Genomic DNA, 14,438 nt, shown 5'->3' with positions numbered 1-14,438 from the left:
TGAACTACGGCTTCTCTTTCATCTTGTAAATGACATTTTTCATAGATGATGTTCTTAATCACTCCTGGGGATAACGGATTAGAAATAACTTCTTCCTCTTGGCCAAAAGCTCCAAGTGTCACCTACGGAATATTGAAAACAATTCAGAAGATATGGACAGGAATAAAACCACCATAGAAGCAATTCAGAAATGAAGCTTCATGAACTCTGCTTTTCTTGATAAAATTTCACAGTACAAAAATAATTTTATCTCAATGACTGATGCTTGTTAATACTGTTAGTTGGATGCTATTAAAATAACAAAATTCACTAAAGACCACAGTAAATATGAAATACATTTTTCCAAATGAAAATAAAAGTACAAAACCACTGCTTTGGTTTCAAAACTGGCTGTGTAATCACAACTGTATGCTATGTTTAAATAGTCTTTCATTTCTGATATTTCAGCTGTGGAGCTCACTTAAAATTCAGAATTAAATTAATAGGGTTTTTTTCTTATCTCTAATAGTATCCTAAAAGTTACAGCCTTCATTTGAAGAAAATATATTGCTGGTTCTGGATTGTTTTACCACAGAAAAAGGAATTTTGTTAAAACTCTGATTTGCTTTTAATCTGCTGTCAGTAAAACACAACAACACTAATTTTTCTCCTGTAATAAAGATTGTTATTATAAAGGGATCAATGAAGGCAAGTTAGGTTAAAAAGATGAGAATAAAAAGCTACAAATCATGCTGCATGCGGGTGCAGCTTCCTTTATAGTTATGTAGCACCAGAAGCACATACCCAGTCTGGAGTAAGACAACGACAAATCTGTCATAATAGCACTGCATACAGGTAAGTGTATGCATACACATATTTTAATACCAAAATACATAATATCCAATTCCTACTATTTGGAAACAGCTCTTCATGAACTTAATTAAAATTATTGTGCTAGGAGAAAAAAAAAGTTCTCCTTAGGAAAGGTAGAAACACTGATGAGTAAACTTTGTTTGGAACAGAAAACTCAAATCCTGAAAGACTTTTTGCTCAACTGCCACCCATCCGTTGTCTTAGGCTCAATTACAGAGAGAGTGGCTACATCTTCATTAAGTAAGTCTTAAAAAGAAGCTTTATTACTTTACTCCATCTACTTTTGTGAAATAAGAGGGCATATATATATAAAATCTAAGGAGTTATGTAAATCATGCCTCTTCCCTTCTTATCTAGACACTGAACTGTCTTTTCAGTATTGTTCTGTCATTAAATAAATTTATTAGGTCATAGTATATGCAAGTATTCAATATATCTTTATTTTCTCTGGATTTTTCTTCTTCAGTAATGATTTTTTTAAGCCATTGGGTACTTTTAAGAGAAGCGTCAGAGGCCTTCAAAATTAAAAAGCCCATTTATTTAGTTTCTGTGTTGTCATTCCTTAATACATTTCTGAGGAGTAAAGACTTACCTGCTTGCCCTGAACTAAAACATTAGTAATAGATGGTGCAAGGCTGTCCACTAGTTTACCTAAAAGACTTGCTGCGAAGCGCACAACAGACCTGAGGGCAGAAAACAAGAGCAATCCCACTACATATCAAAAGCTAGTTTAATGAATTCATATATAAGTTTGAAGTCTGCCACAGCAGAGATCTCAAAACTAGCTCAGTAAATACATACATTATTTGTAAAGCAGAATTTGGATCGTATTTTATGTAATCTTCTATGGGTTTTCATTTTTTAGTCTAGATATCGGTTAATGGATCAAAAATAAATTCAGTTAGAATTCATTAAACTACCAGCTCCATAAAAAGCTTGTTGTTCTTTTCTCAGCATCATCTTGAAAACAGACAGGTAAGAGATACCAGCTTCTCTTTCGTGACGTTTTCATAATTTTGCAAGATAAGCTTGGTAATTTTTTTTAGTCTATTTAAGGAAGAGTTAGAAAGATTTTGCAAGAGAAAGTACAACATGTAACACCAAGGCTTTGTTTTGTTTTCCATGCTGAGGTAATATTTTGCATGGGTAGCATGAAAAGAAGAGACTTGTGTAAACTGCTAGGTTAAGAACTAGCTGTAACTTCTAAGAAAAGCATTTTTTCATATATACAGTTAATGGTTAAAGATGTATATGCTTTTAATAATAATTTCCTGACAAAATACAAACCTAATAGACCCGTATGTGAGCTTTTCTAGCACAGGCTTTTAGGCTACTAAGAATCATTTATCCACAGAGACAATGAACGAGTTGTAATATTGTATAGTGTTAGTAAAAAATTCCAACAGCTGATGTTGATTTCCTGTGAAAACTGCTACGCGCTTCTTAAGATCAAGAGCAAAGCATTTCAGAAATGCATTAGCTGATACTATCAAAATACAAATAAGCAAAAAAAAATAGAATCTCACGGAGCTCCATTTCAGACCTCTGGGGCACTTTACCTGTTTCCCATGTACCAGTAAAGTAGTAATATGTGGGGCTATAGAAGAAGAAAATTTCTGTGCAAATGCAGCACTGTAGCGCAACACCAACCTATATGTATGTCACATGGCAACCATGGAAGAGAAATGAAAAACAGTTTACATATTTTGTTTCTAAAAGTACTTGTGATTTTTATTCTTTACAAAAAATACCACCCAAGGTATTTTGGTTCTCCCTTATTATTGGCAAAGGCCCAGTTAACTGTATGACCAGACTAAAATGAAAAACGAGAAACAAATTTTATATTTACAGACTCATCTGCTAGGAAAAGTTACGGAGTGAGAGAACAGAATTCAGGACAGGCTCAACTCATTTCTTCGATAAAAAGAAATGAAATTTCTACTGAGCTTCAGGACAAAGAAATTAATAACATGTAAATAGCAACCTACTTGCTGAAACCTTTTAAAATTATTGTGACAAAGTCAGGCTCCAAGCAAATTATTTCTGGGCAATAAATAAACTGTGTAAGGGTATGAACTTAACTGACTTGTATTTGATCACCAGTCTTACTACAGAAAGCTATTGAAAATATTTTATCGTGCCCTGTAAGAAATAAGAATATTAGTATTCTTTTCTCTTTATTTGAATTTAACGGGAACTGTATATCGCCAGTAGCAGTCATAGCAAAACCAGCGTATTACTCTTTTATATTTTAAAAGACAACAGTAAGAAAATACTTCTTAATTTTTTTTTAAAGCATTATAGACCAGATCTTAAGCTGCAATGAACCAATACAATTTTGTCAGTAAAGCCGTCCTTTTTTCTTTCCTCCTTCAACTGCCTAAGGATCTGGCTTTACTCTCTATAAACACACTAGGAAAAAAAAAAAATTGGCGTAAAACAAAAGGAACATGATACATGTATACAAACCAGAGCTTTTTGCTGCCAGCTCGTCTATAGATTCTTTCAATATGCTCAGCAACAGTACCTAAATGCATTTAAAAAGAAAAACCACAAACAAAACACAAACAAAAGAGATGCACAGGTTTTCATTTAATAGTAATAAGGTAAATTTGATGAGATCAGTTAATTCTGCATCAGCTTTAGTAAAGCACTTACCTATTGTGCTCAACATCTAAAAATTTAGATGCAATCAAGTCCCCTGTCATCCAGTTGAATGTTGTTATGCAAGAAGCCAAACCAGATTTCAGCTAAATTTGCTGCGCATGCTATAGAGAGACTTATGATATCACCTATTCTTGCAATATATTGGGGAAAATTAACCTACGTACAGATTTGGCCTATAAAGGTACATGCCCATCATAAGGTACATCCTCAAACTGCAGCTTATGTTTTGGGTACGGGATGTAGATACTCCCTCCACTGTCTTGCCTCTTTGTTGAGCTAAAACCTACAGGAAGCAACAGGGAAGTCTTGTGCTTGACAGTGTAGTTCACTGAAGTGATGTTAGGTTTGGACAAAGTTTGCAACAGCTGATATCCAAGACACGAGTTGTTTTCAGCTTTGTATATGAACAATAGATCACCTGGTTAGTCATGTGGAACGTGAGACTTTCCTTTTACAGGAAGTTGGGAGAGTGCCAAAGAGAGGATCTTTCACTGCTTTGTGGCTCTGCCCTGAATAACCACAATAAGCTGCCCACAAAGATACCTAAGTGACTGGGTGAGCTAGCTTCGGTAATCAGGCGCGTTACAGCACTACTCTAGTGAAGCTAATTATCACTGTTGCAGAGTACAGCAGGGGATATTGGACAGATATATAAGACATTGTATTACTGATTTACTGCTCTTCCTCTCCAAGCTGATTTTCTGTGTGCCAAAACCAAAGAGAACATTTTGTGCAGTGTTATGTATTAAACTAGCCTCATGCTGTACGGACACGACCTAAAAAAGAGAGGGCAGGAAACGAGAAGGGCACTGCTTCTAAGTCAAAGTAGGTAGGTCCAGGATTCAGAGAAGGCATGAAGTACATTAATCAGAACGCTAGATACCATTCTTTTGTCAGCCCATAGTTGATCTTAGTGCATCAACTTGGTATACTGACATCCCTTCAACTGTGCAGGGGTCAAGTGGGGACCATTATGTTAAAGGTAAAAATGGTGATGAACGCTCCATTATTTAGACTTCATTTAGCTTCTAGATTTTAAATTCTCAGATGGAATGGTAGTGTTTTTCATGCCAGGCACTTACTGGTGAACAGTAAGTTCATCTGTAACAACAGTAGCGGAAGTTGACTCACAAAATCATAGCCTGTGCCTGTCAGCTGGAACATCCAAGGTTCTTCAGCTTTTATTTTTAGATTTGTTTTATTGATTGTGTGATTATTTAATGTCAGCCTCAGTAATCTCCAGTCGTAGGAGGACAGGAACTTTTAGTCAGTGACTCAGACTGTTTAATGCAAGGTGCATATTAAAAAGGTTATCATCATCTACAGCTTCATATGGGATGGCACAAAAAGGTCTATACAAGTTAGCTCTGAACAGTCAGAGGCACAACAGTACTTCTTTGACCTAAATGGTTTCAAGAGAGTTTTTAAGTTCGTCATCATGATCTAATGGTCAAAAGTGGCTATGCTGGTTGCTTACAGAGGTTAGGAAGTCTGCCTCAAGTTGTTTCCAGAGCAAAGAAGGACACAGCCTACAAAGGACTATAGAAAGCTACTGAGGCTCTCAAAGCCCAACAACAGTACAGGTAACAGTGGCAAAAAAGCCTGCTTCAGAGGCTACGCATGCCTAACGCTCAGATTCCGACCATGACTTTGGATTCACATTGTATTTCAACAATGCACTGTGTATCAGCCAATGAATTTTATTCCACTTTACATTGTTTTCCATGACATTTTTAATATAGCAATATGGATATAATGTATATTTATGTCAAAATGACAACTCTTCGTCACAAGAACCAGTTGTCCTGTATCAAAATTATGAAGCGGGGCTCTGTAACATGAGGTGGTGAGTTACACTGCTTGATGAATAACTAAGAGAATATTATCTGATCTTAACATTCCTCTTTTTCTGAGGCATATTCATATATACAAAGGCAGCTAATAAGCAGTCTTTGGAAAAAAAAACACACCAAACCTTGCAGCACAAAAGCCACAAGCCTTAGTAGCCTCTGCTGAATTATTTTACATTAATTTAAATCCTGTGCTCTGATACAAAGCCATAATACAAAATTAGAGTAAGATTGACAGATATATTGAATTAGCCTGATTACATACAAGTAAAATAAAAATTCAGTATAAAGCTTCACACATTTCAGACTAAATGTTACAGACACGCAAACTTGTCTTTAGTTTCAGTTTTCTATACAAGGTTAAATCCCCTGTTTTTTATATCTATGTGTTCAAAATTACAACCAGATAGAGCACCTGCCTACAAACAATCTAAAAGAGTTCATACATTTAGCAGCTCATTCCCCACCGCGCTATGAATTTGCATGTCCCATTTAATGCAAAAATTGCTTTAAATGGCAAAGGAGATAGCTACACGACTGCCTGCATGCATGGCCATTATTCATGTTCATTACAACTAAACATACAGCTGCTTCCTGAAATACTCAGAATAGTCAAATGAAAGAAGCTCTTACCTTCCTTGGTGATAAAATTCGGTCCTTCCCTTTTAAGCAATATACTCGAGAGTAATGCTTGACTTGCTAGGCAATTGCAGTCCTTAAAAAAACCAGCAACAGCATAACCACAAATTGCCTTCAGATATTCAGTGAAGCAAAACCAGAAGAGCTATTAGAAATTTCAAGTGAAACCAAAGGGCCTTTTTTTTAATTAAAAAAAAAGTCTACAAATTTCGTTTTTAAGGGGACTTCCCAACTATTTCATGCCCTATGTATGCTGTGTCCTTGTCACTGCTGCTTGCAGAGGCTTCTCCATGGTTCAAGTTACGTTGTTATAAATTGGCCTCAGAAGTGTTTCCTGATTTTCTGTTCTTGGGTCCTGTCATTTACAGCAGAAACGCTTGTAATGACATAGGGAGCCAAGTAGGATACTTTGTGTGTTCCTGTTGAGCACTGGATCTAGAAACAGTCACTGGTAGTTTTCCTCTAGATGCAGGAAAAATGCCAGATCTTAATGTCTCATTAAGAAGTTACCAGTCTATCAGAGTGAATGCCAACTGTTCAAGTCTTTTGCATTTTAGTCTAGCAATAAAATATCTATTCATAAGACACATGACAAATGGATCCCCTTTTAGATGGTCATTTATTACCAGAAGAAGATCTGGGGAGCTGGGACAAGTGGAAGCCAACAGTTACAGCACGAAGGGCCAGAAAGTTCTGTGATGTTAAGATAAAGGACTGTCAAGAGGAAGATTCCCCAAGTACGAAGAGAAACATCAGGCATTTTACTAGCTACTTGATTAACATTGAACCATGACACTAATCATGTTGATCTAAGTAGGCTGCTGTTAAAAAGAATACCAGCACATAATTTCTCATTTCATGATAATGAAGTTACACTGTATTTTTATCAAGTTTTCTTACATTAAGTTTCTGCAGGATCTCATATGTTGACTTGTTTCTCCAGTCATTAATATTTACATCTGGTTGCTGCTCAAGTTCAGAAGCATTTGGAGTACTAGACTGCCTCTTGACTTTTGAATGTTTTGGAAGATCCAACTCCTCCAAACTCTTAAATACAGGAGCCCTGAAAAATAATATTTCATTTCTTCATAGTTCAGAAAATATTTTAGTTATCAAGTACTTCATCATTATTATTTACACACAGCCTTACTCTTCTGTTTCAGTGATTCTTAGGAAGTCAAGTTGTTCAACAACTGCTCCAGATATTAATGTCTGAAATGAGAAATTGAAAAAATGAAAAAAGATGCAGAAATGTACGTAACTATATAGTCGTCTTTTGATCTCAATATGTTGCTGGTGGTTTCCACTGAGAAAGTAGTTTCTTTATCTACAGTGCCAAATATCTTTGCATTTTCAGAGTATCTTTCCTCTTTCTTACGATCTCGCGTAAGACAGCAGAAGCCTCTCGGGGCTGCTGTCTCTTTTTTGCTGGCATTCTGCTGTTCTTTTGCCTACAGTGTACAGCGTAATCAAGCAACGTCCAGCCCCCCTCCCCAAAACAGGTTTGATGAAAACACCCGAGATAAGGATTTGCATTCCTCAGAGTCCTGCACGACACCCGTGTTCTGGATCGTAATGCTCATTGTTTCAGGGATCGCTGAAGGATGGGTAGTTTTCCCATCAGTCTCAGTGATGTTACAGGAAAACGCAACATAATAGCATTTCCTACTCTGTAGGAATGTAGTAAGGTTCCTGCTTTTAGGTTAATTGAAACAGCAAAGATGTTAAAACTAGATCTTAGTTCTTGTAAGAATTTTAATATGTGTGAAGCACCTTTTTTTTTCCCCCTCATTGATTATCTAATCAAAAGAAATCCCTCAGTGCCTGACATGGTGGGTTTATCCTTTGCTGGTAATTTCACAAGATTGCCGAACATAAAAAAACCCCTTCTCCCTTCTGAAAATCCTCTGTGAATTTTATCACTTTCGAAAGACTCATCAAAAGGAATTGAAATAAGCCCATGTTTATTTTAACAATAATATAAGCTAAGACAAAAACCGTACCGAATGTCTTGGGTCTTGACTCCTTAATTTTATGATACTAAATAAAATACTTAGAAGTCACATGACAAACAAAAGTAGTAAGAATACACGTACCAGTACTAGGAGATAAGAACACAGCATTCAGGAAGAACATCATACCTGTACTCTGTCAACATGAACTTTCACTCCGCCAACAATTCCCTTTTTAAAGGCTGCCAACATATCTAATATTGGATTGAATCTGCTCCCTCTGAAATTTGAAACAGAACTCCATTAATCTTGCTATCAGGTAAATACCACACTGCAAATGATGCTTTTCTCTCTCTCTACCTTATATTGTCTTCACGGATAAGTACAACAAACAGGGGACGACCATGCATTTTCCAGTACTGCTTAATGAACTGCAGTGCATTCTAGGTAAGAAATAATACGTTCGTCACAAAAAAAACCCCACACAAGCACAACGTACCAGAATACACAGTGCAAGACACTAGAAGAGCTATCATAAAACAACAGCACTGAAACACCCAACAGATTAAAAACCCCTTAGTTAATAAGCCACTAACAGATTTCTTCAACGAATATAAGCTGCTTTCAAGCCCTGCTATTTCACAACTTTTCTGGAAATACTCCTAGCGCATACACTGATCACAGACTAAACCGCTAGTCAGAGTGCGGTCTACTGAACTACACGTAATGACCTAGTAAGTAGGCATGGGAATCCAGGGCTCGAATTGTAGCCACTAGCATGGAATAACCAGTGCCGCCACCTATGCACTGCAGGTAGCTGCTCAAGCACAGGGGACTTGACAGGTAAGCTTTGCACTGCTGCCTGCCTTAAAAGTTAGGGAAGGAAGGACATTTTTAATATTTGTGCAAAGTCAAGTAATATTTTCTCCAGGTGAGGCTTTCATATTTCCCCTAAACAGACCAGTTTCCCAAAGAAACAAATGATAACTTGCGTGCTGCGCTACACCATTCCCCATCACTTTTGGGTGAGTTTTTTTGTCAGATAGAGATACTCACTAGAACTCGTACTGGGCTGATAGGATATTCATCTTAATACACTTCCCAGCATAAACTGCGAGTTTGTTTTTGTATTAGAAGAACACACACTATACAGTGTTCCCCTCTCAGTCTTCTATTTCGTCAAACTTCACAGTTTATTCTTCTACAGACTCTGTTTTTGTCAGTTTCTCAAAGAAAAAGTTACAGATAAATACCTTAATGTCATCAATCAACATCATAACATCCTGGGACATGTAGAAATCACTTAGATCAAAAATGATCGAGTAGCAAACTACAGTCTTTCCTAGTATTCGATAAATCTGTTGAGAGAGAAAGCTTCCATTAATCTTTTCTTTAAAATATCTGAAGCACTGAAGTAGCTGAAAAGGAAAAAAAGGTATTTTGAAACTATCAAAGTAATAACCAATGTAGAACAGTTGAATTAAAACAAATATTTAAGATAAAGCCTACAAATCTAATTTTAGGTACTCTGTTTTTTATTAGGTATGCAGATCTAGATTCCATTTCAGTTAAAGCAGTTCACTTCATCACCATTCAGCCTATTTTGGCCAAGTATTACTGTAATTGGATGTCTAGGAAACATATGACAGTTTAATAGTAAGACAGAGCATGCACATTCATAATAGCAAAATGCATTACGAGCACTTTAAAATAAGATATATGCATAGAATAAAATTATATTTCAATCCTATTTAAAATCATTCCGAGACTAATTCAATGTTTATCTGAAATATACATCAGTAACAACAATATAAAAATTTCTTGCAACAACCTTTGATGTTCCAAGGCATCCTATAGGCCTGTCCGGTCTTCCAGATAATCCCAGTTTGTCATTGACTCCCAAATGGAAGTAAGCCTGTGAGAAAGAACCATGAAAACTGAGGGAAACCTAGATATAAGCCTTTCTTATGCTCCTACTGGGTCTCACATAGAAAGCTGCGTGCGTTCTGCTTTAATCAGAAAACACGATTCATAAAATGTGGTCATTATTTCTACTGGGTTTTTTCCTTTTTTTTTTTTTTTTTCCAAACATACATCTATATAACCGCAATCAATGAAGTAAGAGAACACTGGATTTGGTAAATGTACAGTTCGAAGACCAAATTTAATTCTTTTGATAACAACAGGTATCTTTACAGCAAGGAGAAATCAACCAGGTAATGGAAGCAAGAAACACAAGCTGCGAGAAGACAAGACGCAAGCAGTCTGCTCCCTGACAGTCAGTCAGTCAGTCATTCCAGTGCAACGCACGTCACCTCCGGCAGACCAGTGCTGCGCTGTGGATACGGCGTGACAGTTTCCCTTCCCTCCTTCTAATCATAATTTTGCGAGGATGAAGGATTTTCACCTTACCCACGAAGGTGAAAATGCAGTGAATAGTGGTTCACATTAAAAGAGAGATGTCTTCATTAAGGGTAAGCAGGAGTGCTGGGTAGGATCCCGATGCTATGATTAGGACACATGGGTGCAACTTTGGGCGTGGGCAAAGCACCAGAGTCCTGCCTATCTGCATAGTTTCCAAATTCAACTAAAACTTGTTGTTTCCTGTATTAAGTCTTATTTTTACCTTCTTACTCCTATTATTTTTCTAACCTATATAATTAAAATATTTTTAAAATCTTCAAATTGCTCATTGAAATAATTTTTTTAAAAGACCATTTTTTAAAGGATCATCTGCATCTACTGTCTGGCCAATTTTGCCTTCTGTAGTGCTTTTCCGATGTGGATACAAAGGCAAAACAGTAATACAGGAACTCTTTAAAGATCTTTATTCTAATTTTAGCAAAGGCCTGCAAAATTAACGCATCAACAACACAAGCAAGAGAGAATTATCTCATTATTCGTTCCTTCATTCTTATTTGAGTTGAATTACATATGCCTAGTATTACTTCAACCGATATAATTTTGTAACACTTGCATATTAAAGAAATAATCTTCATTTATTACAGCGTATGAGAATAAAACCATAAAAACCCACTAAGCTGTGAGCAAGACAGTATAAACGTATCAGTTAAACCAGACTGAAAGGTGTCATTTTTTCCTTATTTGTGCTGTTTTAGGTAAGGCACCCACTATTACTAAAACTTCAGAACATTTTCCTAAGCTCGATCTTTCTTTATGTTATAGGAAGAGAATTCAGAAGCAAACGAAAGTGAACATTGGAACAAACATTACACTCCACAGCTTTTTACTGCTGTCAGCTTGGGGCCTTCCTGTATTGCCTGTGTTTCTGCATTAATACCAAGAACTATTTAAAAAAAGAAAACAAACAAAATTACCTACATCACCTGTTTGTCCAGGCTAAGTAACCGTATTCAAGTGGGAAAGGAATGGAGACATCAAAACATTGACAGCTTTAAACAACCTGTCTATACGTAACAAAGCCAAAAGAATGTTGAACCCTTTTTTGTAGTAAATAACGGAGACTAGAATGGCAGTAGACGTTGCAATTTAACACTACAAGGACCTTCATTTTGCTAGAACAAAATTGCTATTTTATGTCTTAGAACGTCAGACATAAAATGCTTTCTTAACAAAAAAAGAACTCCAGGAGTACTGTAATATTGTCTCTTCCCTTGACAACTCCTTCTTTAGCTTGAGGCCTCCTGTTGTTCTACGGTCTACTAAAGCAATGTCATCTTCCAGTAATAGCCTTCCATCGTCATCTGTTACAATCAAAACCAGTTCTGATTCAGCGCCAGAGTACCTGCACAAGAGTACAGTTTCATGCAAGTCCAGCTGCTTCAGGCGGGTTTTCTTTTGATTAAAATGCCCTTCAGTTCTGGAATATTAGAGCTGCTAATAGCAAGAAACAGCTGCGAAAGCAGACTGGATTGTTGGGTTCATTTGAGAGTGAATCAAACTAGAGTGGTCTTGCACACCATCTGTTTCTGTGTTCTTTTGTGTTATCAGTCTGTGCCTATGGAGTATTCTGCGATTCTCCTGTACTGTACTTCCACTACATATATACTTTTTCTCTATATATTGCATGCATCGTCTCCCATTTTCTTGTTTTCCTCTTCCTCCTCTTTTCAGTCCCCGCCCTAGACTTTGTGGATCTGTTTACACGACCCCAGTCCTACTTTCAATCCCTAATTTTCCTGAACCAATGTCTTCCCCTCATCCCTTTGTTTCTTTTTACACTACTTTTTTGGGCACGAGCCCGTTGATAAGCCTAGACGTTCAAACTCTTCTCATGTGCCACTAGAGCAGTTCAAAAGTTTCTAATTAAACACTACTGGGAGCTGACAGCATCGGAATAGCGAATCTTAACATCCCTGTTCTCTATGGATCAACCCCCTTTTCCCAAAACTACAGATAATTGTTCCAGCCGTAGCTTCCCCTCCCCACAAAGGATGACAAATATTACCAGGGTTTTTTTGTTCGTTTGCTTTTTGGTGTGTATTGGTTTTTTGCATAAGCCCACGGATCACACCTCAGTTCTCCTAATGCCCCAAACACTTTCATTACTTCAGCTGCACAGCTATTCAGCTTTACAGCTACAGCGCAGCCTTTTCTGGAAGCCCTCTAGGAAGACGGTTTGCATCACGCGATTTAATATTTTCATGACTTTCTTTTTAAAAGTAAATTTTGATGAGGCAGATGTACCTACCCATCACAAGTATAAAGCAAATGTCAGAATTGCCAGATGTCTCGCCAGCTTTTGAAAAATAAATCCTAATACAGAAGTTGTCATAGCTTATATAGGAAATTAGTTGATAATAATAAAACTTAATGAAGGTCTCATCTTTTTGACAGGGAGACCAAAGAAATGATGGATGACTGAGACACAATATATACTTCTATTGTAAATTTATGGAGTATCTATTTGTTAAACCGAAATTTCACATATGGAATTTCAGGACAAACACAGTCAGTGAGAATCCATTTTGGAATACATTACCAAGAAAACTAGTGAGCAAAAATGGGCTGAGAAATGAACAAGGCTGAATGTAAACAAGGGTATTTCTTTTCTCTCTGTTTCAGTATTTCTCAGGTGTTAGTGGCAGTCATTAGTTGGGGTAAGCGTTTTCTGAATGAGCTAGCAAGGTTTTGGTACATCAGTTATCCTCACAAACTTAGGAAGCCCAAAGTACGTTGCTACGTTCTCTATTTTTGGTTTTACTTTTTTCTGTGTCCTACAGGCTTCTGGTACAGATTAATGGCATCAGCCACGTGATCCTGATTTCAGAGGGAGAGACTCGCAGAGCGATTTGTCCCACAACTGCAACTTCAGGATTGACAGACTAACTACATTCATTATACTTCCCCCAGACATCCAGAATTCATCACTCTTGTTTGAGACAATTTGTGTAATTCCGAGTTGGACAAACTCTTTATGTACCCGATCCACGATCAAACTCAGGTGGTGAAGTACAAAATATGTCAAGTGCACATCCGTGATTCGGGATCAGCTTACCTGTCTGACAGGTTCCTGCAGCTTTATGTACAGCGGGACTATTTTCAAGGCTTTTTCAGAGGAAGGGTCCAGGTATATCAGAGAGAGAGGTAAATAGGCACCCAGTACTCATACAGATTTTTATTAGGACTTTTGACAAGTTTGCCTCCAATTGCTGATCAACGCATTTATCATTCAGAGCAGCATTTGTCATAGTCTCTGGCATTTAAATGTATTTCCAGGACGAACAGCAGTGGAAAGCTGGAAGCACATACTCAGTGTAGCCGAAGTGCTATATATAAAGTACTAACAGTGACTGAACAAAAAAGAGGCCGTGGTAGTGCTAAGAGAACGCTGAAATGGACCAGTACGGCCTGTAGCTGCCATTCGTCTTTGACTGCTGGCTTCACGTGGCGTTGGCAGCTACCTGAACGGATGCATCTAGGCTGGCATCATCAGGGAGGCTCAGTACAGATAAGAGCTAAAAGGGCCAGCCTTTGAAGTGAAAGGGTACGGTACTCCACGAGGAGACTCCTTGCCTGTATAGAAAAAGGAAAACCTGAAGCCTTCACAAGGGATGAAGGGGATTCTGAAGACGTCCTTCAGGCCAGAAATTTTTGACCATCGATTTTTAAATGTGCTGAGGTAAAGGGGTAAACCGAAAAGGGTTTAAACACCAAACCTCCTGGATATAGTCAACTCACGGGACCGCTAAAAAAACCACAGAAGACTGTATAATGCCTGTTACAGGGGCTACACTATGAAATTATACGATGGTTTATGCCTACTGCCTTAATCTGTTTCTTTAACTACTGCTCATTTGCTTGTTTCTCCATCAAGTTTCACTTAGTCTACTGTGCTATTAATATTGTTGAAATTGTATTAGTCATTCATTATTCTTTGAAAGCGGCTCAGGTAATAAGCCTCATCAGATAATATAGAACATCTGGGCTTCAGTGTTTCACTGAAAGCTCTAACTAGGCACGTATAACTGACCAGCGTCAGCGTATCTTGCAATTG

General features: G+C 37.4%; 1 protein-coding gene across 1 annotated transcript in view; it reads right to left on the bottom strand.

Moving 5' to 3' along the window:
- Positions 1–14,438, bottom strand: part of PHKB (phosphorylase kinase, beta) — an 83,282-nt gene that overhangs the window by 15,746 nt on the left and 53,098 nt on the right. The window contains 11 exon segments of the mRNA XM_009320298.1: positions 1–2; positions 4–122; positions 2,412–2,502; positions 3,322–3,379; positions 6,003–6,084; positions 6,909–7,071; positions 7,159–7,220; positions 8,150–8,240; positions 8,321–8,403; positions 9,214–9,318; positions 9,792–9,875. The exon segment at positions 1–2 is cut by the window's left edge and continues 73 nt beyond it. Of these exon segments, the coding sequence (XP_009318573.1) occupies positions 1–2; positions 4–122; positions 2,412–2,502; positions 3,322–3,379; positions 6,003–6,084; positions 6,909–7,071; positions 7,159–7,220; positions 8,150–8,240; positions 8,321–8,403; positions 9,214–9,318; positions 9,792–9,875 (940 nt within the window).

The sequence above is a fragment of the Pygoscelis adeliae genome, unplaced genomic scaffold (genome assembly GCF_000699105.1).
Source record: "Pygoscelis adeliae isolate BGI_AS28 unplaced genomic scaffold, ASM69910v1 Scaffold62, whole genome shotgun sequence".
In the NCBI taxonomy this organism is placed as follows: Eukaryota; Metazoa; Chordata; class Aves; order Sphenisciformes; family Spheniscidae; genus Pygoscelis; species Pygoscelis adeliae.
The sequence above is the reverse complement of the archived record's forward strand: the minus strand, read 5'-3'. Positions and strand labels throughout refer to the sequence as shown.